The 25,605-nt window shown below is 37.9% G+C and overlaps 1 protein-coding gene across 1 annotated transcript in view; it reads right to left on the bottom strand.

Moving 5' to 3' along the window:
* ANKRD44 (ankyrin repeat domain 44) overlaps positions 1–25,605 on the bottom strand; it is a 285,622-nt gene that overhangs the window by 84,700 nt on the left and 175,317 nt on the right. The window contains exons 9-13 of the mRNA XM_054566695.1: positions 21,868–21,946; positions 12,656–12,770; positions 4,934–5,016; positions 3,727–3,790; positions 1,669–1,737 (exon numbers count right to left, since the gene is read on the bottom strand). Coding sequence (XP_054422670.1) covers positions 1,669–1,737; positions 3,727–3,790; positions 4,934–5,016; positions 12,656–12,770; positions 21,868–21,946 — 410 coding nt within the window. The remainder of the gene's footprint in view (positions 1–1,668; positions 1,738–3,726; positions 3,791–4,933; positions 5,017–12,655; positions 12,771–21,867; positions 21,947–25,605) is intronic.

Here is a 25,605-nt window from a genome sequence, read left to right as displayed (position 1 = left end):
TTGTCCCTGTTGTTTTCTTCCCTGAAATGTCCCTTCCTGAACCACCTCCACCCACCCAAACCCCCCTCATCCTTTAAGTCCAGCATCTCTCTTTCCCTTTTGTCTGAGATTATTTAGCTCCTGCCTGGGCTTCTCTTGCGCTCCCATCACACGTTGCCTTGATGTTAGCTATAGGCGTTGTCTCATCTTCTCCACTGAACTGTAAGTTAATAGGAGGAACAATGCACAAAGAATCAGAAGCCCTGGGCTCTGGTCTGGGCAGAGCTGCAGGCTGGACCCAACCACATCCCCTGTCCAGGCCTGGGCGTCATCCTTATGTCTGTAAGGACGTTTGAGCAGTGTCCGCTAAGGTCCATTCTAGGTCTGAAATTCCATGTACATGTATAACTTGTTTAGCTTCTCTGGGCTCAGTTTTCTCATCAGTTAAAAAGGATAATAATCATCTCCATATACCTCATAGGGTTACTTTGAGAAATCAAGTGAGTAACATTTAGAGAACACAGTTCCCCGTAAAGCATAAGGCTGTGCAGAAATATGATTTATATTACTTATTTTTAGCCCTCAGTTATTTAACAGTTTATCTGGTGCTCCGAGGCAATTTTCAGGGAATAATAACCAAACAGCATACTAGAAATAAGAGTTACTTTATTTCAAGTGCTATTCATCAATTTTCAACTATTTTATATCTTGTAGTCAACTGAAGGGCTCTTTGACTAGTTGATTTACTCCTCTTTTAGCCCCAACTAAAAAGGAAATTATAAATATTTTACATATTGGATTGCTTGTGTTTTTATTAATTAAACTGAAAATTATTGAGTATCAACTATGTGGCAGAGCCTGGAGCTAAAGAGAAAATGAGGCTCAGTCCTTGCCCTCAGGAGACCTCCAGTCACGTGACGAGAGAGGCACGGAAAGAGAGTCCACCGCAACAGTGTGCTGTGTGCTGCAGTCGTGCAGGGTGCAGGGTGGGCAGAGAGGAGGGGCGCCCTGTCAGGGTGGCAGGGAACTGTCACAACAGAAACCTGGACGGATGGGTACGAGTTGTCCTATGTCGGTTAGTAAGAGAAGAAACCTGTAGCAACGTCAAGAACCAGGGTGTATGTGTAGAGGAGGAGAGAAAGGTTATGCAAAAAAACAAATTAAAATTTAATTAAATGAATAAATGTATATCCATGAACTGTGGTAATATTATGGCATGATTTAGCTATGTAAAGGACCAATAAGGTAAGAAAAGTTCTATGACCCATTATTGGTGGTGGTGGTATGTGTTTAATGTTTTAAACATGTCTGAAGATTTGTCCCACCATGAAATGTTCAATAAATATAAGAAAATGCTCTAGATCTTGTGGCCACATTCTGGCTTAGGGGGCCTAAAATGTTCCACTCTGCTGTAAACAGAAGTTTCCAAACTGTATCCATGTAGAAGATTTAAAAAGGAGGGAAGGAGAAGACAGACAATTGGCACTTGTAAACAGAAGCTGTGAGAGATGCTTTCCTTGTGGCTGGTACCTGCTTTCGGCGTTTCACTACAAGAAGGGGTTTCCCTCTGGGGAGGAAATCTCCCCAGCTAGCTTCCCTTTTACTACTGCAACATAACATGATTTCCAGACGGACGGCTCCCTGCGTCTTTCATTTAGGCACTTGAAGCAGAGTTCCCTGTTTACATACCTCCCGCACTTGTCCTTTTTATGGAAATCTGCTCCACTGCTCTGCAAGAGTTTTATACATTCCACATTACTAGAAAGACAGGGAAAACATCATTAAGGTGGCAGAGGTGAATTGCTGGGCTATCTTCAGAAAGAGTTGTGTTCTGCAGTGTGCACTTAGAAATAAATCAATACTCCCAGCTTTAAATTCTGCTAACACAAAAATAACATGGCCATATTAGACTAATGCCATATGAAGGATCTAAAGTTACCAAAATTATTTTTTCAAAGCTAATAAATCAATACATGAAAGAGCTTGATGAAACATTTTCAATCCCATGACTATGGAATTTCATGATTATTATATGATTAAACCTTTCCATGATGGTTTCATCATTTATCCTAAAATTCTCTTTCCAAACCATCAAGAATTTATGAAACAACCCTTTAAATCTATAATAATTTCATTTCACCTTTAAACAGTGAGCCAGAGTAGATGAGCATTATTACCTTGTATCACAGCAGAATGAATTCACCATGTTAACCATTTTCGAACCAGACTCTCCTTAATGGGAAATAAAACAGCTGCATTTCCCTGTCTTTTTAATCTAGGTAAATGAATGTGCAGAACCAAGGCCAAAAGTGATGTAATGGAGCATAGTGATCTTCCAAAGCTTCTTTGTCATTTGCAGAAGCAATAAATCATGTTTTGTAGAAAGCAAAGGACCCATTGAAGTGAATTTTCCTATTGAAGGGCATGTAGCTAAATATTAATTTTAATAGGAGTTTCAGACTCCTATTATGAATGCAGAATGGTGTGTAGTCACTTTCTGTACATGTCTGATATTTTTTAAAATGTGGGATTCAAAACAGACAATCATCCGTCATTGTTCTAAACTTAGAATGCTAAGAAGTGGCCTAGGATTTACGGTTTTATCATCACTTAAATAAGAAAAATGACCTCATTAATGATAAACCTGAGCAGAGCAGGACTCTCCCCACCCACATCCGCCCTTTATTGCCACCTTTCTCAGAGAACTAGCAGTTTCAGTCATAAAACATAAGAACTTTCTGAGACTAGTAGGTGTTGGTGCAGCAGGCCAGTTGATGTAAAGCACCTGTCCTCTCTGAGAAGCCAAAAGATCAAAGGCAGAGGCAGATTCCAGGAGTGTAGCTCATGAAGCTCATGTGATTTGGGGGAATGAGGTGAAGAGAAGGAGGCTCTTTTAAAAAATAATACAAAATTAGGAATATAAAACTAGATAAAAGACTTTGGAAGGGAACCATGCAAGTAAGGGGCCCTAAAGCTCCACAGCTTATCTATCCACTTCTGATATACAGATAAATGGAGAAGCGCTGCTATTCCTTAAGGACTAGGAAGTTGATTAAGAACCAACATCTTACCCAAACAAAGCTACCTGAGAGAGGTCATGTTTGGGTGATGCGGTCATATATCGACAATGTATTGATCAGAGCCTTAATGTAACTGCTGACATGAAAAAGAGCATCTGATGAAAAATTCTTTGCAATTAAAAAAAAAGGCAAGGATTAATCCCTTCTTTCTTATCCTTTGGGTTTTCTTAATTGTTGTTCACATTTAACCCCTATAAAGACCAAAAATCAATTTTGAAATAGGGACAAAAATGTATATAAATGAATATTTATTAACTCAATCTTGGATTCCCTTGATCATCGCCAACCTACCAGCAAAAAAAAAAAAAAAAAAAAAGGAAAAACTTAAAAAAATCGCAAATTTTTTTCTTTTAGTGTAGGGAGTACAAAGTAGATGCATATTCTGCAGGGTGAAAATCTACAATTGAAAAATGGAAAGAAAAGAAAGTAATGAGAAAATAAAACCAATGAAGAACAATTTTCTATATGAAATGGACTAAGATTTTTCTTTGGAAGAACAAAAATACAAGTAAATCGGGAAGTGCAACAGTGTTATTTGGTGACAGTATATATAATTCTTACCCATTTTACTAAGGAAATTGCCTTTGAATCACAGACAACTTAGGTCATTTAAGATGAGTTAGTAATTAAGTCATGAAAATAACAGCTAAAATTGCTAACTACTTACCCTCCTGCAGCAGCAGCATGAAGGCATGTTCTTCCAAATTTATCTGGGGTGTCTATTTCAAAGCCTGCAGACAGCACGTGCTCATTACTAAACAAGGACACTATGCTATACTTTTGTCCTAGTTAAACCACAAGAAACATTGCAGAGACAGAAAAATCAGTTAGTAGAAAAACCAGAACGCAAGCAATTGTAGTCAGAAAGAGGTTGTCATGGAAACGAATGGTAACTGCTCAAGCTTGGCAATTTTATAGGAAGAACCGTGAAGTCAAGAGGAATTTATTTTCACATTCAGCTCTGGGTGAACCACAGCCCCATATTTCAATTCCAGGATAGAAATTTATGAAACCAATTTGAGATAAGTAGGGCAATAGACGGACAGACAGAACACATGGAGAAAATATGGAAGGTACAGGAATCATCTTAACATGCTGGAATAGGTATTGTCTTAATATATTATTAGCTTTCAGTTGGTTTAAGGTCTGGGAAACGTGCTTTCATGCAGGGGTTATTTTTAAACATGCCAAAAGCAGGGAGAATGAATCAACCATACGTAAAGTACTTAAAGGGAAAAAAATGCCTCTGGAGTATCTGTTGAATTAATTCATAAACAATCTTTGCCTTGCAGATCTCTATCACCTTTGAAAGCCAGGAACTTCTTAATACATGGAGGTTGGCAGAAGCAGTGATAAGAAAGATTAGCAAAGCTCCAAACCAGAAGGAATTTCTTGGTTCCAAACAGGCCCGCATTAAAAAAATAAAAATTAAACCTAGTTGGAGGGGATCAACCGTGGTGATTTTTCAGAGCCCACAGAGTGGGATGGTAGCATGACACTTTTCTGCTGTCAAAACACGGGGGATTTGGCTTCTTTCCTTTGTTGAAAAATATTCAATGCTAAGCCACCATTTTAAGCTTCAAAGAGGTTTTCTCCATTGATGGCAAATTTTCTGTAAGCTCTGGCCACCCCTGTGTGTCTCTCACTCTGGATCACCCAAGCTTTAACTTGATAAACAGACAAGACTCTCATTCAGGGGCAGGAATACTGACATTTCAACAGCTCAAACAGCAAGGGCTGCTGGGAGCTATCCCCAGAGCAGGTAATGAATGACATGAAGCACAGCCAGCCACTCACTCTGACCAGACACCTGACGCCACGTGGCTCACGTAGAGGACACATTGAGCCTCATCTGTGATCATGGAGTTACTTACCCGATGATAACAACTTTCTGCAGCAGTCAGAGTGAGCGTTTAGGGCAGCTAAATGTAAGGGGAACATGCTATGGATTCCACACCTGGGGAGGAAAAAAAACAGAGCAGCTCACAGTAACCGATCTCAAGATGCATGCGGAAGGACATTACCTTTCCAGAAGTTCTCTGATGAAAAGCAAGTCCACAGCGCCTCGCTTAGGGACTCTTGGCTGAAATAATTGTGTAATTCCTCTGCTTGAGACATAATTATGCAATCATTTTCTACCTTAACATAATAAAGTCCTGGACCTAAATCAAGGTAAAAGCCCACAATGATAGATGTAGGTATTTTAAAGAAAATGTTTCACATATACATATGTGGCTCTTTACCTTTAAAATTAATTTCCTTTTCTTTTTTCTTTCAGGTTAGCAATTTGATGTCTCATTCATTCATTCATTCATTCACCTATTCAATACTTTCTAAGTATCAGATACTATGTGAGGTGCTAGTGATAAGACAAACTCTCAACGCCAAAAAACAACCTGCTTTATTCCATGAATTAATAAATAAATATTTACTATTGACCTATGATGCGCCAAGCACTTTGCTAAGAGTTAATAATGACTGGATTATTGAAAATAAAATTTTAAATGAGAATAGCCATGGTTTACCTTTTGCAAGTAAAACTTTATCTTCCTAGTCGACTTTTATATTGCACATTAACCCACATCAGGATACCAGTCACAAATGCAGTTTGAAATAGTAAACATCCTCTTGCATATATTTCATAAATCTAGCACATTTTCCCTAGCAATATGACAGAAAGAATCCAGAAGAGCACTTTTCAGACGGATCCCCCACCATCACACAGTCCCCAGGACGTCCCTAAGGGTCAGGCAGCCCTGTGATGGCAGCACCCTTTCGCCTCCAGAATTAAATCTTCCTCTTGCCCATCATCTCTCCTCAAACGAGGACCCAGAGCCATGTGCTGAACTGTAATTCATAATAAACAGCCTCATCAGGAGATCCCTGTGTACTTACAAGCATTTATAAGGTTAGTGACCACTTCTCATAACATCTCATTATGTTCAAATAAGAGATTTCAGATTTTGTAAATCATCTGCATAAAACAAGCAAGTATGTCCATTTACATCTGCAGGATAAATTCCCTAAGTTTCTTCTCTGGCACCAAGTGGCCTGTTTTGATTCTACACTTCATAAAAAAAAAAAACACATATGATTTGAATTTAAGTTCTGGATACATGAACTTTATTTGCTATCTTCAAAGTTATTATGATGTGTGTGAATGTGTGAAAGTATATACAGATTCACATATATTTCATGGTATTCAGTGTTCTGCGAAATCTCAGTCTGCCAGCAACAAACTACCTCTCTCCTTCCCTGAAAACTTCTTTCTGTTTATTGGCGTTTTTGTTCAGTCTTCCCTCTGTTTGCTTTCTTTTCCCTATATGGAAATTTCCAACCCCGCGTATATAATAGCTGGCATCCATCAAGAGATGCAATTTGCCCGTCTTCCGGGCAGCGTCATGTGCAAGAGAACTGCTTGTAATTGCCTCTCTCATCATTTACAAAAAAAAAAATTCTGAAAAGCAATTGCATCAGTGACATCCTTGACGCTCATGAAAAGGAAGAATGTGTTGGAAGGTGGGAGGGAATCTTTTCTCTTTGGGCTGCTATTTATCTTGTTCTGTCTTGATACCAGTGAAACATAGTAATTTCTTTTAATGTATAATATGTTTTAAAAGCTTCTTACTAAATGGAACTTTAAGCTAATGAGATTTTAGCTAATCATTTTATTTATTTTGGGCAACTGAGGAAAAACTACGTGATTAAATATCTCTGGACATTTGCAAGAGGAAAATGGATAGAACATTTTCTAGGAGGTTTTTAAGTTCCTGAAAAAACATGCCTGAAATCAAGGACTGAACTGATCAAGATTTCTTTGAGCCTTCCTTATTCTTTTTATATATATATATATATATATATAATTAAAATATAAATATATTAATTTTTATATTATACACATAACACATATTTAGATCTACATATACACATGTCTATATCTATGGACAATATATAACATATAAAATATATCCTATATAAGATATATCATAATATATATTTCACAAGTATATACTATGTATATTTATATAAAATAATACAAGCAAATTAATTAGAGAAAATAGTATTAAATTCTATAAGAAATCAATTAGGAAAACATAAAAAGTACAAGTGATAATATGACAACAGTATTGTAACATATTTGATAATCTTCATTATCAATACTTCTAATCAAGCTTACCACTTAACACCATTGTGTTTAGATAATCATCATACTCTACACTAGCTACTTATGTCTTTTTCTTTTTTTTTTACTGTTATGTAAACCTCTGAGAAGACAAGGTAGGAAAAACTACTCTAAAAGGTCTAGCAAAAATTCTGACATATTTTTTATTCCATGGTAAATAAAAAATCACTACCTCATTTTTTAAAACATTAATTTAGACTCAAATTCTATTAGCCTTTGGACTTGAATATGTTGCTATGGTTCAAATAGAAAAACTGAATATCAGGTCAAAATTGGAAAGAACATAAAAGTAGAATTCAGGATCTCTGAATCACTTCAGAAATGATTCATGCATTTCAAAATAAAATTAGCCCCTTATTGTTATAAAATAAGATGGCTTTTAAAGGAAGGATCATAAAACCTTTAGCAGGGAAATTAGGATGTGACTGTCTTATAAGTCAAATAAGAAGGATCACTCTTACATCATCAGGTAGACATCCAGGAAGATCAAGAAATAAAGATGTCAGATAACACTAAACTTAACAATGCATAAATTACAGAAAAGAGGAGACCAGTTCCAGTTAAATTGGTACATTTATTGGACCAGTCATAAAGTTAATGGAACACATTTGTATTAGCTATTTCTAATTTAGCTGTTAGCTGGTATCTCCTACCCAGTTATTTTCAAATAAATGAGGTCAGAATAATTCGTAGACAGCTAACAGAGATGAAAAAAAGAACTTTTTGCACCATTAGAATATAAGTTATTTTAAGCATTTGCCTTGGCATCAAACACAGTCTGTCCCTTCCCACATCTGGTCTTTTCTGGAATCTTCCTTTAGGTCATATTGTAAAGAACATTGTGATTAAGGTGATGGGATCAGAAACTTTGAGTTCTATTTAGCTACTTGCTAGCTATGGGATGTTGAACAAGTTCATAACAGTTCCCTCATCCTGAAAGTAAAGATGACAACAGTGTCACTCTTACATGGCAACTGCAAGAATTAATTGAGAAAATGCACACAAAATACTAAACAGAGCGCCTGGCCCTTGGTAAGCCTTTACCACACACGTTAGTATTATTATTGCCCTCATAATCCTTATTAGCTTAGTTGGATAATCAGCAGTCTATGAGTTCTGAAGCTGTAATAAAGTTGTGCTTCCTTAAAATCAGGTACGTGAGTCCTTAAAAGCTGAGAATGAATGTGATCAGCTAGCACTTCTGTAGTCTTTCTTCATTTCAGAATCCTTTATGATACCTCACAACTCTCTTCGACGGAATTGGTTTAGTTTTGCCCACTGAGTGGACGAGACAAAAGCATTTGATGATTTTTGGTCATCAAATAATTTTATGATTCTTAACTCTACTGATCAACCCAAATCAAACAATCAATTTCTTATTGTTTTTATTTATGTCATTTAAGTATTTATCATGTGCCCTAAATTATAGCATTTGGGCGTAGCTGACAACAATGGGGCCCGGTCCTTGGTGTCTGCAGCCCGCAGGCATTTTCAGTGATTCCTTTTGAATAAAGTCCAAACCCGAATGCGGCTTACAAGGCCCCTTCTGCCTATAGCCCTTCTCAAATTAATCAATGCATCTCAGGGTCTGGGGGAGGAGCTTTCACTGAAAAGATCTTTGGGCTCTCAAGAGTCCTCTACAAAGACTTTTAAACTGTCTTTTCCATTCAATGATAATCTAAAGCAGTTAGCACAAAAGCATCTTTGGCTTCACCTGAACACCACCTTACCACTACATACTTCTGCAAATCCAGGGCCCGTGTTTGCATTTAGGACCCCATGATGCAGTGGAATATTACTTTAAATGGTAGGGGGAAGTAAGAAAAATAAAGGTGGACTTAACAGATAAATGATGTCTGAACCTAGGGCGGGCCAATGATAACGCAGCATACCTTCTGTATGCCCAGTTTGGAGCTTATTTGTGCTGTGTGGCGAGTCCACTGTCCCACCTCTTTAAGCCGCTGCAGAACCTCCACTCCTGCAGCCCATACTAAACCCTGAAGAGCCAGCACCACAGCCAACAGCACCACAATACCGTACAGGCGGTAATTTAATTTTGGTAAAACAAGGACTATCTCATCTTTCGGTACTTGGAGAGACAGCAAGCCTCGTGCTTAGGAGCTGAGGCTCAAGATCCAGACCGCCAAGGATGGAGTCCCATGTCCACCCCTCACAAGCTTTGTGACCTCTGGCAGGTAACTGAACCTCTCTGTGCCTCATTTACTCCACCTGTAAGATGGTGACAGTCATAGCACTTAGTCCACAGTGTTCCTGTGACAGTTAAATGACACCGCTCAGAGCAGTGCCTCGCATGGGTAAGCACTTGTGAATGTTTGCTACCATTGATTGCTAATCTGTGCAGTTCAAGTGACTATTGTTTGCATGTGTCTTGTAATATTTTGGATTCATTGACATGTTAAGAGTCAAAAGCTAGGGAGTTTCTATCTACTCTTATGCTTATACATATTCAAGTAACTTTATAATGAAAATAATTTAAGTCCATAATTGGGTCTGCAAGACTCTCAATACCGTGGCCTCACTAACTGCTACTCATCCTCCATCTCCCTTAGCCATTGCTCCTCCCAGAAGCCCTCCTGGCTCCGCTGTGTCCCAGATACTCCCCCTACAATGTCTCAGTCGCACCTGGCAATTGTTCCAGCATCACACTTAGCACGCATGCTCATGGTTGCTTGCTTCATGCTTGCCTCCAAGAGGGACCTCGGTAACCCCAGAGCCTGACCCAGTGGGCTCTGGGTTGAAGGCAGTTAATAGGCCTTCAACAACCATTTAGTGAATAAATGAATGTCAGAACAGTTACCTGCACAGCTACAACTTCCCCAGTTCTGCTGCAGTTGAGGCAGAAAGAGAAGTGAGAGCATAATCGGTCAGGTGGGAGAGAAATTAAAACCCTAGAGACAAGTGCCCCAAACCTAAAAAAGGTAAAGAAGAAAAACCAAAGGGCTTTGACATCACATAAAATTACATAAGTCAAGCTGCAGAAAGTGCTCTGACTTAAAGAATTCAGAGAAGCAAAAAGAATAACAAATAACATTCGATCAAGGGCTGAGAATAAAATTCAAATAAATTTGTAAGAAAGCAATGTTAAACTTGCTTTCCCATAAAACTTGTTATATAGAGATCTTTTAAAACACACTTGGCCATATTGTTTATGAATGAAAATGGGTTATTTTCATAAATGTTATGTGTTTGTTTACTTATTTATAGAAGGAAAGGCCTGCTTTTCTCCCCATTAATAAGGTAGCCTACATAGATCTAAAGGAAGCCCAGATAACAGTGATTTTCGGTGGGGTCAGAGGGACGGGGTCAGAGGGCCTTTAGTAATCTCCAACTCTCCTCCCCCTTATTTTGATCATTTCCCCTTAGGTCCTTCAAGATGTGGCTCTCCCTGCCTTTCCCCCTCATTTCTTTCCACGCGTCCCCCCCACCCCCACCCCCACCCCACCCCCGCACATCAGATAATCCAGCCTTGGGAATTTGCTTTCAACACATTCATGTGCTTGTGCCTTCGAATAGCTTTCCTCTTCCTGGAACATCCTTTCTTGTTTCCCCCTCTGTCTTTTTACCTCACACAATTCTATCCACCTGGCAAGCTCCTATCCATCCTTCCTTTTGCTGAAATGTCCCCTCTTTTGCAGGATCCAGAGAGTCACTGTTCCCACAACCTGGTCCAAACCTCTGTCATAACAAACCTCATGAAATCGCAGTCATTTGCCCTTGACTTTTTCTCCACCACTAGACTAGGAGCCCAGAAAATCACTGAAACCTATCACATTTCCCTGGACCATTTACATTTTGGATCACTTTTCAAGCAAGACTTTCAATTCTGTTCCAAAAAATTATCAAATAAAATAAAATTCCTCATAATATACTGCCCTCGATTGTTCTTCACTGATAATTCAGTTATTGTTACCCACAGTCTCTGTGATCAAGGCTAAATTCTTTATTCAGGAATCTAAGGCTCCTTTTTAATTTGGTCCTACTACATATTCAATAATAAAATAATAGTTAACATTTATCGATAGCTTATTTTGTACTGGGCAATGTTCAAAGAGCTTTTAACATGAATTATCTTGCTTAATAACCTTAGCAGATGTATTTATTTAATTCATACAGATCTTCACCAATTGCAGAAGGCTTTACTAGTAATTAAGTCCTTTAATCCTCATAATAAACCAATGGGTAAATACTATTATTATTGAATACTTTCTCTTTTTTTTAAAGATTTGATTTATTTATAGAGAGAGGGAAGGAAGGGAGAAAGAGAGAGAGAGAAACATCTACTGGTTGCCTCTTGTACGCCCTGCACTGAGGACCTGGCCCCCAACCCAGGCTTGTGCCCTACCTGGGAATCAAACCAGCAACCTCTCAGTTCGTGGGCTGGCACTCAACCCACTGAGCCACACTAGCCAGGTCTATTATTGAATACTTTCAAATGAGGAAACCAACGCACAGAGATATTGAGCAACTGGCTCAAGGTCACACAGGTCACAAGCAAAGTAGCTTGGATTGGAACCCGTGAGAGCCTGGGCCCCCGTCCGTGACATGATACTGCCTCTCTGAAGAGCATGTCATCATCACACACACCCCATCAGGCCAAACACATCCCAGAGGTGACTCTTTTTATCTTTTGTTCCTGCTTTCTACCCTGCTAGGGGTGTTTGCCACCCTCTGCTCTACTCAAATAATTCTCATTCTTCCAAGCCTACTCAAAACCCACCTTCGCCTGGAAGGTTTTTCTGAAAACTTTGGCCACCTGGGAGCTCTCCCCTTCCTGTCCACAGTCAACGGTACCTTGACTCCACCAAACATCTTGCCACTCAAGGCCTGTTTCACTTAGAACTCTAGTATATACTATCTTGCATGGTCCTTTGTCTTAGGTAGGCCTCTGGCCTCTAACACAACTATGGCCTCCTGGAGGTGCCAACCAGGTAACTTACTTCTGAAATTTTCCATAGCACCTGGCATTGTGACAGACTGGTATAGATGCTTGATTTATTTGTGCTGAATTGAAGTGTGAAATGAAGTCAAGTCCCCTTCCCTGAATAAATTGTGAATTTGTCCACTTCCATTTTATTTTCCCTGCTTAACTGACATTGAACATGGGAAAGAACAGAAGACTATTACAAACCAGAGTTAAGAATAAAGTTCAAGTTTCCTTAATTAAAACCACTGGAATAGGCCCCTTTTTGATGTGGCTGAAAAATAAATTTGATTCTTCCTTGCATGTGTCACTACAAGTCACTGAATTTAGTCCAAAATTAATTTGTCTTTAGCATAATGGTACAGATCCACCTTAACCTGGATGAATGGGACATATCTCCTGCATGGCAGAACCCTTTGGCAGCATTCCCACAAGAGGCAGTTATTCCACCGTATTTTTGCAGTAACCTACTTGGCTGTGTCAGCTCCGCTGGTTATTAGGGTGTTAATCAAAAGCTCATGACCGTATCTTGCAGCCACGTGGAGGGGAGTGTTGCCATCCTTATCCACACAGTCGATTTCACCTCCTGGAAGAGATTTTTAAATGCAGGATAACATAAGGATTCAGGTTGATTCAGATACTACCTCCTATGCTAGTCATTCATGTTGATCAAATGCTGATTTCTTTTCTTCCCCGTGTGCATCTCTACACCGAAGTATAAGAACGCTGTTCAAGGGAACAAGTCACCATCTGAAATAGGAATATTATTAAGTCTGCATAGAGGGAGGTCTATTAGAAATGCTTTCGAAAAGTCCTTCTATGTTGTCTTATTTAAGGGTCTAAAATCTTACAATTAGGTTTCTGCTCTGAAGGAACAATGTAATCAAATTCCATTAAATATAATTCTGAAGACATTCAATTTTAATTTTACGTGCTGAATTAAAGACTTACGTAAACCTTATACTAAAGCATAAGAACCAAAGGAAATAGAGAGTTTAGGAAAATATTTCATGTAGTTTGATTATCTAGTATAAAATATGATGAGTAAAATGAATGAAATCATAAATGATGAACTGAAAATATCTATATTTATATATTTTCATTGTATTTTGTTTTATTTTGCCTTTTCCCCAACCTTTTATTTTACTACATTTCTTTCTTTCCTCTTTTTATATCTATGTAAATATAATTAGTCTATTTATTTGTGTATTTGAGAAACCACTTAAAAATAAGTTAGGTATATATTTCACCCCTCAGAACAAAACATTCTCCTACATAACCATAATTCTATCATTATGCCTGAGAAATTTAACATTGATACAGTAATTTTATATAATATACAGTGGATATTGCAATTCTCTGTCTCAAAAATGTGCTTAAGAGCTATTTAAAAAAAAAAACAGCCAGCATCCAATCAGAAATTCTGACAGCATTTGGTTATCATGGCTCTTTATTTTCCTTTAATCTATATCTTCTTGCCCTCTGTTTATTTTTAGTTTCTCATGTCATTGATCTTCTTGAGTCCTACAGAATGTTCTGCATTCTGGAATTGCCTGATTATTTACTCATTACTAGATGCAGACTAAACATTTTGGCAAGACTACACCAGAGTTGATGTGCACTCCCCATTTCATCTCCTCTGCAGACACATAAGGTCAAGCTATTCCATTACTGACAATGCACATTTTAACAATTTGTAATGGCTACAGAGTTTGTTTGTGAATATGAAAAAGTTCTAAAAATGGATGAGTACACAACAATGTGGATGTACTTAGTGCCTGAATCATACACTTAAAAATAGTCAAACTGGTAAATTTCATGCTGTCTGTATATCTTACCACAATAAAAAAGAGGTGTAATAACTTGGTTAAGATGATGCCCGCCAGCACTGTTCACTGCAAAAAATGTCTCTGCTCCTTTGTAATTAACAAGCAATTTGTGTAGTGCTATTTTGGGCCTGTTTAAATATCCTATTTCCCAACACGTTTTCTGGCAACAATTATGGCATTTACAGGGATTAGTTTGTTCAAAAGTTACCTGAATTCTTTATTCCGAATGCTTACTATTACCAACTTAACAAATAGTTAGGTTCACTTGATCCTGTTTGTTTTCAATTTTTTTTAGGGGGGTCACTTAATTTTATCTTATTAATATGTAAAACATTTATATGTTTCAAAAGTCAAAATTTGGTTTTTAAAAAGCCTCACGCTCGTTCTGTCGCTTCACTTTGTCGTCAATCGCATCCTGTAGCAATCATCTTTATTAGTCTTGGCTTATGCTTCCTGTGTTTCTCCGCAAAAATATACTCTTTTACCCCTTGCTCTTTGTATTTTCACTTAACAATATATCCTGGAATTCACTTCTAGGGATTACTCCTTGGAGATCTTCCTCGTTTTTGTACAGCTGTATTGTTTCCGTTGCGCGGATGCACTAGCTCAGTGCACCAGTCTCCGATGGGCGTCCAGGTCACAAATCCTACTTTTGCTATTATCAAGAATGCTGCAGTGAATAACCTCATGCATATTATTGCTTCATATTTGTTGGGTGCATCTTCAGGGTAAATCTCTAGAAAGGGGACTTCTAGGTCAAAGGGTAAACGAACATGCGGTTTTGTTAGATTTTGCCAAATTTTCCTCTTTAGGCCCTGTGCAATTCTGCAATTACGGACAGTAGCAATGTATGAGTGGGCCTTTCCCCCACAGCCTTGTCAAGCTTCTGAGTCCCTGCCACGTGATGGCTGAGAAATGGCATCTCAGTGTAGTTTCCACTTGACTTTGTCTTATCAACAAAGTTGAGCATCTTTTCATATATTGAAGAACCATTTGTTTACCTTTTTCTATGAACTGCTTGCCATTGACTTCTGCTCATTTTTCTCATTTTTCTGTGTGTGTGTGTGTGTGTGTGTGTGTGTGTGCGCGCGCGCGCGCGCGCGTATGTAAGGAGGTTCTTTTATTCCTTGATTTTCAAGGGCTCTTAAAATATTTGGTAGATTACCTACTTATCAGTTGCAAATAATTCCCCCATGGATTTCATTTTTATTTGGTATTTTACCCTAAAAAATTATTTTTGTACTGTATCAGTCTTTTCTTGTACTTAGATTTTAGGTTGTAGTTAGAAAGGCTTTACCCACACCCTGGCTTAAAGAAATTGACTTGTGAAAATATTTGCTACATATATTACTGATAAGTGGGTAATCTCTAAAATATTTTAAGAGCTCTTGAAAATCAATAAGAAGGAATTAAGGAAAATGGGGTGTGGCTCCTAAAGGGTATGAGGCTTCTTTGGGGGTGATGAAATCATCTGGAATTAGATAATGGTGATGGTTGTAAAACCTTGTGAAAATACTAAAATCCACTGAATTGTATATTTTAAAATGGTGACTTTTATGGTATGTGAATTATATTCCAGTTAAAAAGGAAGGGCCCGCAGAAAAAGTGAGGAAGGAAAGGAGAGGGAAGCACAGCAAGAAGAATAAAACAGTGTGTACTTGTGCTTATGTGAACCAATATGCATTTCTACTTCGATAAAAGAACACTCAGTATATTGGCACAGAATGTAAGTTATTTTGAGGTTCTGTTTCCTAGCTCTCTTGTTCAGGAACAAATCTCTGCATCATTATGGAAAGCAGTAAGTTACTAAATTGTAGCTCATGTTCTTGGGTATAAGGTATTTTAGAATAGCTCTCAGAAAAACTCAATTCACAAAATATTCTATGTATTTCCCTCCAATCTTGAACTTTATTCTCATTATCAATTAAACTGAACTAAAGGAATCTGGAATTTTAAAACTAAAGTATACCAATATAAGATACACTAATACTATAATGTTTAGTTTGTATATTTAAACTACATACACACATCTATACACAAGGCAAGGGCCAAAAAAACCCCAGGAATTTATTTATTAAAAAATTGTATATTCATTCTTACATGTTTAAACTCCAGTCTCCTTCAAAGTACTTGCTTAGCAAGAGGTTTCTTCCACTGCTCAACAGTTTTTGTACTTGTCAACTTTGATGCCTTTCAGTGTTTCTGCCATTTTTTGTTTCACCTCTTCCACATTGGCAAAAATGTTTCCCTTTCAGGATTTTTTTCATCCAGGGAAACAAAAAAAAGTTACTTGGGGTGAGATCTGGTGAGTAGGGCTGGTCGGGCACAGGAGGCATGCTGTTTTCAGTCAAAAACTGCTGAACACACAGTGCATGTAGGCAGGTGTGCTCGTAAATTACCCATCATGAAATGGGCGAACACACTGAGTCTTCAAACAAAAATTTCACTGAAGCTGAACACAGCCTCTCACAAAAACACCAGCTGACCCGCTGATACAGATGGGACCCTAGCACACTCGTCTAGCGGGGTAAGCCTGCACTCCAAGGGGCTGCGCTCCAGGAGACGATTCCAGTTTTGGGGGCCCCCCTCATTTGCCAGAATAAAAATATAAGATCCTGAGAAGTGTAAACATTATATAAATTAATGAAGTCAATCTAGGAAAATACTATATATTTGTTGTAAATAATTTATTTTTCATTGAGAGTTATTTTCTCTTTGTAGGAAATTTAGAATAGGCAATGAAATACAAACAAAAAAATAAGTCATCTGTAAATTCACTGACTATCCAAGATAGTTAGTGTTAATATTCTGGAAAATTTTCTTTTAGTTGGGCGTGTATGTGTAGAAATTTCTCGTGGTTGAGATTATAGTGTAGAAGGAGTTTTATATCCTGTTTTGCCCTTTAATATTATATCACATGGACTTCCCATGTCATTAATTTGTTTCATTAATGTTACCGTGAATGGCCATATGATTTGAGTATTTAGAAAATTTACTTAGCAAGGCCCTAATTACTAGGCATTTAGGCTATTCACAAATTTTGCCATTAAGAGCAACATTTCAATGAACATATTTATTAATAAGGTTTACCTACATTACAGATGATTTCCTTCAGCACCATTTTAAGAAGGAGAATTATTGGGTCAAAAAGTATGAATATTCTTAGGGCCCTTCCTGAACACTGGCAAATTGCTTTTGAGAAAGGCAGTGGCCATTTGCACTCCCATTCGCAGTATATTTGAGCATCACACCAAAAAGACACCATTGAGAGTCTTCTCAGACCTGGGGAAAGATCATCAACTTTCCAGCTAAGACACTGTCTCATATAAGAGAACCATTATGAAATCTTCATAGTAATATCTGTTCTATGGGCCTTCATTCTAATGAATTCTATTATTGGTAATTATTGACACCAGTTCCCTAAGATTTATTTTCAGCAAACAATATTTTCCTAGCCAGGTATGTTGGTAAAACTTAGAGTTTACTGAATAAGAATCTTTGTAACAAAATGAGATAATTACCAAATATGTGTGGGCTTTGTAGAGTGGACAAATGCTTCAAAAACTGCAGTTAGCACATACATTTACACAAGAGTTAAGATGTTTTACTCTACAGTCAAGGCTTCTGCATGTAGATTTTAACTTGAAAAATCAATCTACTACCAATAAGTTTGTGCTTAGAATTTGCAACTTAATAGCTGTTTATAATCCCCTTTTTACTTTGTGACATAGAAATATAAATGGCAACTTAAAGGCAAATACTGGTCTTTCCTCAAATCTTTCTTTCTGTAGTACAGTAGTTATTTTTTTTAAAAAAGTTGTTCATATAAATAGACTATAATCACTTCTGTAAAAGTAATAATTATATATCCTGATATTATGTATATACACATTCTTAAATGCATAGAAAAATCTGGAAATTTCACCAAATTATCAATGGGGATTTTGGGGATGGAGCTGGGGAGACATACTGGTGAATATCATGAACAATCTCTTTAATGATTTAATTTTATTTGACAGTAAGCATGTGCTAATTTTATTATCAGGAACTCAGTAGATTGTTAACTATGATTCGAATTTAGAAGCATTCAACTTACATCAATCATTTTTAAGACATGATGTAGCCTTGGGGACAGGCAGTAGCAATCCTGGGTACAGGGAACTGCCTGCACTGTCCACAATGGTCAGCCTGAAAGGTCCACTCAAGGAGCTGATCCAGGGAGATAGGGGAGGCAGAACCCTGGGCTTCAGAGAAGTCCTTGCCCTGAATACACACTAAATCACTCCAGCTCCTTTCTGAACAAACATTAGGGCTGCTTTGTTTGCCAGCCTCGAATATGCCAAAAATTGGGTAGAGAAAGAGAAGAATTAAAAAATATTGAAAAGAATGGAAAACAAAAGCTGAGTTGATAAAGTTTCTTCTTGTTGTACTATCATTTAAAACTGTAAAAATATAGATAACTTCCCCACACACTTTTATCGTCATTTAAAATATATTTCAAGAAGACATGATAACTTATTGGAAACGTAAATGACAAAATGTGTATTTGTTATTCAGAAATACGTTTTATATTAAAATAGGACTTCTAGATGAATGAATTTCCATTTTACAGTCACCCAAACCTTTCCATTTTTACCTAAAAACCTTTAAGACTTTCTTGGAATGAAAAATAAATACCTTTATTATTCATTTAATGCTTGCAAGTTAAATACTGGTAATCTGTCATCAATCCTTAGTGAAGAAAATAAGTATTTGTGGGTTTAGAAGTATGCAAAGCATGTCAGGGGGATAATTTATGCAACACTGTCTAAGCGTTCTCTGAAATTGGCTCTTCATTGCGCAAGCAAGGACGGTCATCTCCCCAAGCTCCCTTAGAAGAACTGCGTGCTAAAAAGCCAGAAATCTCACAATGTATCATCCTAGACAACCACTTGACTCCTCCTTTTCAAACTCAATTTATTTATAGAGCTTTTTGAAGAAAACATCATCTTGGAAATTTTGTAACCTTCTGAACAGCATCTGAGCCTCTGCCTAGTGCAACTGGCTGGATCCAATGCCTCCAGATACCATATTGTGTTTCCGCTCAGTTCCTTCCCTCTCTGGCTGTGACCACATAGCTTCAGACAACAAACAATGTGACCGAAAAGCAGAGGCAATCTTTGTTAACTAAGTAAAAAAATTGAAGAGGTTTGGTTTTTGTTGTTGTTTTTTTTTTTATGACTGTCCAAACAAAGCTGAATAATTCTGGGAAAAAAAGTTATTACAAAGAACTCATAACCCTGTTCAGAGAGCAGAGAAGCAGAGAAATGCCATACAAAGTCCAAACCCCAGAATGATTCAACAAAACAAACATATTTACACAAAGAATGTTCCTCAGTAGCATGTTCACTTGGTTCAGGGAGCCAACCGCTGTCCCCATGTGGGGCCGCCATTCCAGGCCCTGTTGTGCAGTGACCCATTCTGGGGGGCGGATGCGAGGCCCTGCAGGTGTGAGCCTCTGTATTTTTCCCAGAAGGAAACCAACAAACAGGAGGAAAGAAAAGAGCTTCCTACTCTTCTCCCTAAGGGCGTTTTAAAAATGTCAAATGGGAGAACTCGCAGTTCTCACACGTGAAATGAATGCAAAGAATTCTCAGCTGAGAGAAGAGAATGTGAGATTATCCTTTTATAGGGACATCTCTATTCCAAATATAAGTGACTCTTGAAATAAATAGAATTCAAATTTAAAATTTTTTTAAATATGTAATTGTTTATCCAGAAAACACAAAAGTATAGCAGTTAAAAATTCAGTCTCTGACGTTAGACTGCCTGAGTTCCGGTCTCTGTGGCTTAACATACCTGCCGTATATCCCAACAAAAGTCACTACCTCTCTGCCTCGATCTCCCCATCTCTGAAATGGAGATATGATAGCACCTCTTTCTTAAAGGGTGGTTGAAAGGATTTATGTGGGGTGCTTAGCCAAGTGCCTGGCACAGTGGGAACATTCAACCAATGTTAGCTTTGTAATTATATATAACGGGCTATATATTATAGCCACTACATCCCCATCATTGGAGACCCCTGGAGTCCATCCAACCAACAAGCAAGCTGCCAGGCCAGCCAAGAATGAGGCAGGCTCTGAAACAAAGCTCCTTGATCACAGAGGATGAGAGATGAGGTCATTTCAGCTCTCGTCCCAACTCCAAAGTCTAGCAAGAATGTCCAAAGAGGACATGGGAGTCTTCAGGCCCACAAGGCTGGCTTTTGGAGAGGTCAAAGCAGCCAGCACCCACCCCGTTCTCCACTGTGGGGGGCTGTTGCAAACGCACAAGCATGACAGAGGGGAGATGGGCCGTGGCCAAGATTCAAAGGAGATGGCCAGTATGGCCCGGCCCACAGGATGGACCGCGGGAAGGCAGTGCTCACAAGCTGAAAAATTGTTCTCCCTGGTCTGGCCACTGGTGCTTGAAATTGCTTTAATAGGGAACAAAGCTTCTTATCCCACAGAACTAAGGCCCATTGATTAAATTAATCACACTAAATTAAAAACAAAAAAATGGATATCAAATATTGCCCAAGTTTTCTTTATTTTTAAGGCAGGTACATTGTTTCTGAAAAATACAGAAACTTAGGAAGACAGCGGGGTAGAGAAACTGAGCAAAAGGCAGGCCCTAGGGTTGCTGCCACCTCCCCTTGTTCACATCCAGTAAAATAAAGCAATTAAAGTGGCTCTTCCAATACAGTGTATGTCAAAGGCGTACCACATATTTCAAACCAGGAAGAATGAGTGTGGTGCAGTTAATTTTCATTTTACTTCCTTGGCTCACTGGGAACTTGTTAGGATTTCCTTTCCCCTACAGTTTCACTGCAATGCTTATAAATTTCCATTGCTTTGCTGCAGATATTTTGCTTTCTAAGCATAATTTCGCAGGCTGGTCTTCCATCCAAATGTCAAATGACGGTTCGGTTTTATGACTCGAGTGTCTAAGATATAACTTAGTGCCACTAATAATTCAAGTGTACGTCATCTCAAATTCTTACTGATGAGGGAAAAATAGGTCCAAGAAAACTGACTGATGCCAGAATTTTGAGAAGTAGAAATGTGGGTCAACTAAAGATAGTTTAGGAACTGCTGGATTCACCTAGAATGTCAGCATAAAATCTGGGCTACACACCTGTTTTTTCTTTTTTCTTTTCAATTGTCTCTAAGATTCGCTAAGATAATAGGCTTGTTGTGTCAAGGCCAATCCACTCAGATGCCAGACAGGACCCCCGATGTGAAGTTTCTCCCAGGCTGGGAGAAACGACCCATTGGTACAAGGACACTGTTGCTGTGAGCCTGCGGATCCCTAGATTGTGACTCTCAAGGTCTCTATTAAGCATGTGGTTTTTATGATTCTTCACATCATGTATTATCTGATTCTCTTCGGAGTTGCCTCATTTTTCCTACCTTTGCCCAAGCAGCTCAATGAGTTTTAACTAAGGGAACTATGAGAAATTCTAAAATTTAAAAATAATTCAGATTACCTGCTACGAAATGTACAGAGCTTACTTTTATTAGTTTCCAAGTGAAAAGTGCAGGGCCTTGAGCTTTGATGGGTATATATATCATTTCTTGCCTCAAAATTCACTTGTTCTTTGACTGACTAGGAATTGACTGTTGGAATTCAATTGCTTCTATTGGCACTTCTAAGCTAGATGGTGATCATATATGTCTGATGAAGAGATTTTAGCAAAGTACACCAGAGGAAACTGTGTAAATTTGAACTAAATAAACTCTAAAACAGAGCATCATCTTTCAAGTTAAGATGGCTGACAGCCAAACGCAGACCAGAAAACTGTTCAAATAATGACACTGTGGAAGAGCCTCTTACCATTCTGAATGAGGGTTTGTGACCGTGTGAACCTTCCGTGGACAGCTGTCATGTGCAGTGGACTTTTGCCATCTTTACTCTAAAAAATAAGGGAGAAAGAAACAATGGGCCCATCATATCAATATGAAACATCCCTATAGATATTGTTGGCAATGGCCTGAAAATATCAATTTAAATTTTTAAAAATGTGATAAAAAATTGCCAGAGGCAAAAGATAATTTTAAAAGCAAAGGAAAAAGTATCTCAAGTTACTGCATAACATCACAGTGCAAAGAAGCCTCGAGAAGTGAATATTTTACGGAAGAAAAAACACAATTTCTAGTTATACTGACAATTTTTAAACTACCCTGTTTCAAATGGAAGAAATGATCCAAAACATTTTTTCATCCCTTGATATCTACTGATGAAGGCAGTTCCATCCAAGGTATTTTTTTTTCCAACTGTTGTCTATAGCACATGAAAAAAGGCAAATGATGTGTTAACTTGCTTGGCTCTGTTCGCCCTGAAGTTGACCAAACTGCTATAAATCAGTGCAACTCGCAAAACTAACCTAGAATCATCCACCATTCCATACATCTGATCCCACAGGAAAACAATACTTTTGATTGTTGCAGAAGAGAAATGCTGCTTCACTAAACTCATTAGCAATCATAGGATTAAGTCATGCAATTATTTAGCAAATTGCCATTTTAATGACTCTACCTGAAGTTGCATGATGAATTTATACATCTCTTTATTATTCAAGATATGTGATGTAACTTCCTGACCCAGATTAAGCCAAAACATTAAAAAATGTATAGAATCTAGATACTGATCATCATTACATTAAATATCAAAGTCCTTTTATGCTAAGTGAAATAAGCCAGGCGGTGAAAGACAAATACCATATGATCTCACCTATAAGTGGAACATAATCAACAAAACAAATGAGTGAGCAAAATAGAACCAGAGACATTGAAATAAGGAACAAATTGACAGTAACCAGACGAGAGGAGGGAGGTGGGTAATGGGGGAACGAAGGGGGAGGAGTCATCTAAGAACATGTATAACGGACCCATGGACAAAGGCAGCGGGGTGGGGGGAGGACTGAATGTGGGATGTGGGGGTGGGTAGGGCAGGGGAGAGTAAGGGGGGGAAAGGGGGAAAACTGTAATTGAACAACAACCAAAAAAATTTTTTTAACTGCCTGGGGGTATAAATAAATACCAAAGTCCTATACATTTAATTAAGAAATAGTCATTTACAGAATTTCTCCTTATGATATACGACCCCCCCCAATCACTGTTACTTTAGACCAAAGGTATCCTCAATAGAGAAAATGTATGCTTTCATTCAAGTAATGTAAGAAAAAAAAAACCCTATGTAATTGTTATTTTTCTAAGTCTCAGGAGAAACAATTTTCTTAAATCTGAGGTTAAAATATGCGGTTTCTAAAATGCAAGTTCATTTTTGTGATGAAACCCATATACTTGTTCTTTAAAATGGCTCTTTGTGTAAAAAATTCCACAGTGGAAAAGAAATAATTATTTAAAGGAGTGTTTCTCAGAGTGAACCAAGGACTACCTGCATGTAAATCGGGGTTTCCTGTCCTAAATGCGAATGCTGTGCCCTAGCCTGGGCCTGCTGACTCAGAGCTGGGGTCAAGGAACCCAAGGGTAACCTGCACAGCACCCTGCTTTAGACTGCGTGCTGGAATAGCTTATAAAACCACCCAGGTTTAACAGAGAATTTTTATTATATAAGTCTATTCCTCAGAAAGGAAGAAATAAGCTCACACAGTCTGCGCCACGGGAAGAGTGAATCAGAGCGATGGCTGCATCTTGGTTTAAAAAACCATCTTCATAGTGAAAGGTTCCCAGGTAGATGGAATAATATAAAAAAAAAAAAATAATAATAATAATATCTTTTCTCCATTTTATCTGATTATGACCTGAATCATAAAAGCCTGAGAAAGAAAGATGAAAGTAAACTTGAAGGTTTACTGAAAACGATGTTTTGGAGGAAAAGCAGCAGCCATCAAGGTAACAAACGCGAGATTCCGAAGCCATCACTGACGGGGAGACACACAGTGAGGAGAGCTCTTGAAAGCTGATTCCGGAGCCTGAGCCCTGGTGTCAGAAGTGTCCACAGTTTAAAGGACTGAACCTCTGCAAACTACTTGGGAGTAAAGATTCAAAACATTCCCCCCTCCAATAAAAAGGGTGATGACAAGCCAAGACCCATAAGGAGAAAGGAAACAGAAATTGCAGAGTTGACATTAACTTGTCCCTAGGTGGTGCTATTTCTTTAAATTTTGCTCCGATATTTTTTCTTAAATTTAATATGAAAACATAACTAATTAAGAGTTTTGTTAAATATATATATATAAAGCTATAAATATTTCAGTATTTAGACAATATCTTTATAAATATTTAACTAAGCACTTTTCCATTCCTACAAAATAGCTTAAAGGCTTTACCAAAGAGTAACCACCACCCTGGAGTCACTAACTAAATTACAGCCAGTGAGCCAAAGCAGAAGTAATGGGTCCCTCCCTCGTTCCCTCCCTTCCTTCCTTCTTTCCTTTCCACCCTCCCTCTTTCCTTCCTCCTTCTCTCTCTCTCTCTCTTCTCTCTTCCTTCTTCTCTTTCAGTAGGTACATATCATTTTTATTGCACATCTTAGTTTAGAGTTACTTTTACATTCCTAGACAAAGAGATGATACAAATACGTATCAATTGGTTTTCTATAGCATGTAGTTTACAAAGCTGGTCCCTTTTCAGGGATAGCAAGCACCATACCCTTTTTCTTCCTTGGAGTGTTTGTATCTTTGGTAAAGGGACAAATAAATAGGATGATCAAAGTTAGGTAAAATTCAAAAAACAATTTTATGGTCAATGGTGGTGCTTATTTCAACTGTATCCTTGCAAATCTTGGCCTGGATTCATCTGTCACTGAGTCCAGGCCATTGCTGATTTTTTTTCCCCCTCATAGGGGTATGGGGAGTGGGGACAGGAAGCATTATAAGTATCACAGCAGTCATTTTGGGGCAGTTTTTCAAAATATGTTATAGATGTAAAAGGAACTCTATTTCAAAAAGACACTGAATACTAATAAAGGTCAAAAGGGCACTACTTTTATTTTGTCTTTATGAGTTAGAACTCACAATATTGAAGTTGGGACAAAGGATCCTAATAAGTTTCATATCTGCCTGAGAAATTTTTCATATAGGGGGACTCTGCCGTTGTTGCTGCTGTTCTGAGAACTTCAGAGATAAAATATTCCTTGCATTCTCAAAGCAGAAGATATGTTCAGTTCTTCAATTTATTCAAAGCTTTGCTTTCATAAATTTTATTTTTTATTTCTAGTCTCCTTCCAATTTCTAGATGCATTTTCCTATCAGTTTCATGGCTTGGAAAATTTTGTTATTTTGAAGATTTATTTAATTAAGCAAAAAGTTCTTTTACTGATTCATAGTTCAGTCACAGACATGAAGAAAAACTAATGAGGATTAAGAATATTTTATGACAGATATTAATACTCTTTGAGGGCAGAATTCAGCAGCATCCAAGGAAGATTAATCCTTGGCCTAATGGAGTGTTTCAACTTCCTTGACCACCATTTTCCTCAGAAATCTGTTTATTCCTTTCTTCTGCTCCTAATGCCTTTCTTCCTCACCCTCCAACATCTCACAAAAGCTTCCCTAAACTTACACTCTTACTCCCAAGGGAGTGGAAGGCACTGTGTTGTCTGTGGTAT

The sequence above is a fragment of the Pteronotus mesoamericanus genome, unplaced genomic scaffold, assembly GCF_021234165.1.
Source record: "Pteronotus mesoamericanus isolate MK-2021 breed Mesoamerican mustached bat unplaced genomic scaffold, CSHL_Meso_final contig_179, whole genome shotgun sequence".
Lineage (NCBI taxonomy): Eukaryota > Metazoa > Chordata > Mammalia > Chiroptera > Mormoopidae > Pteronotus > Pteronotus mesoamericanus.
This window is presented reverse-complemented; position numbering and strand designations above follow the sequence as displayed.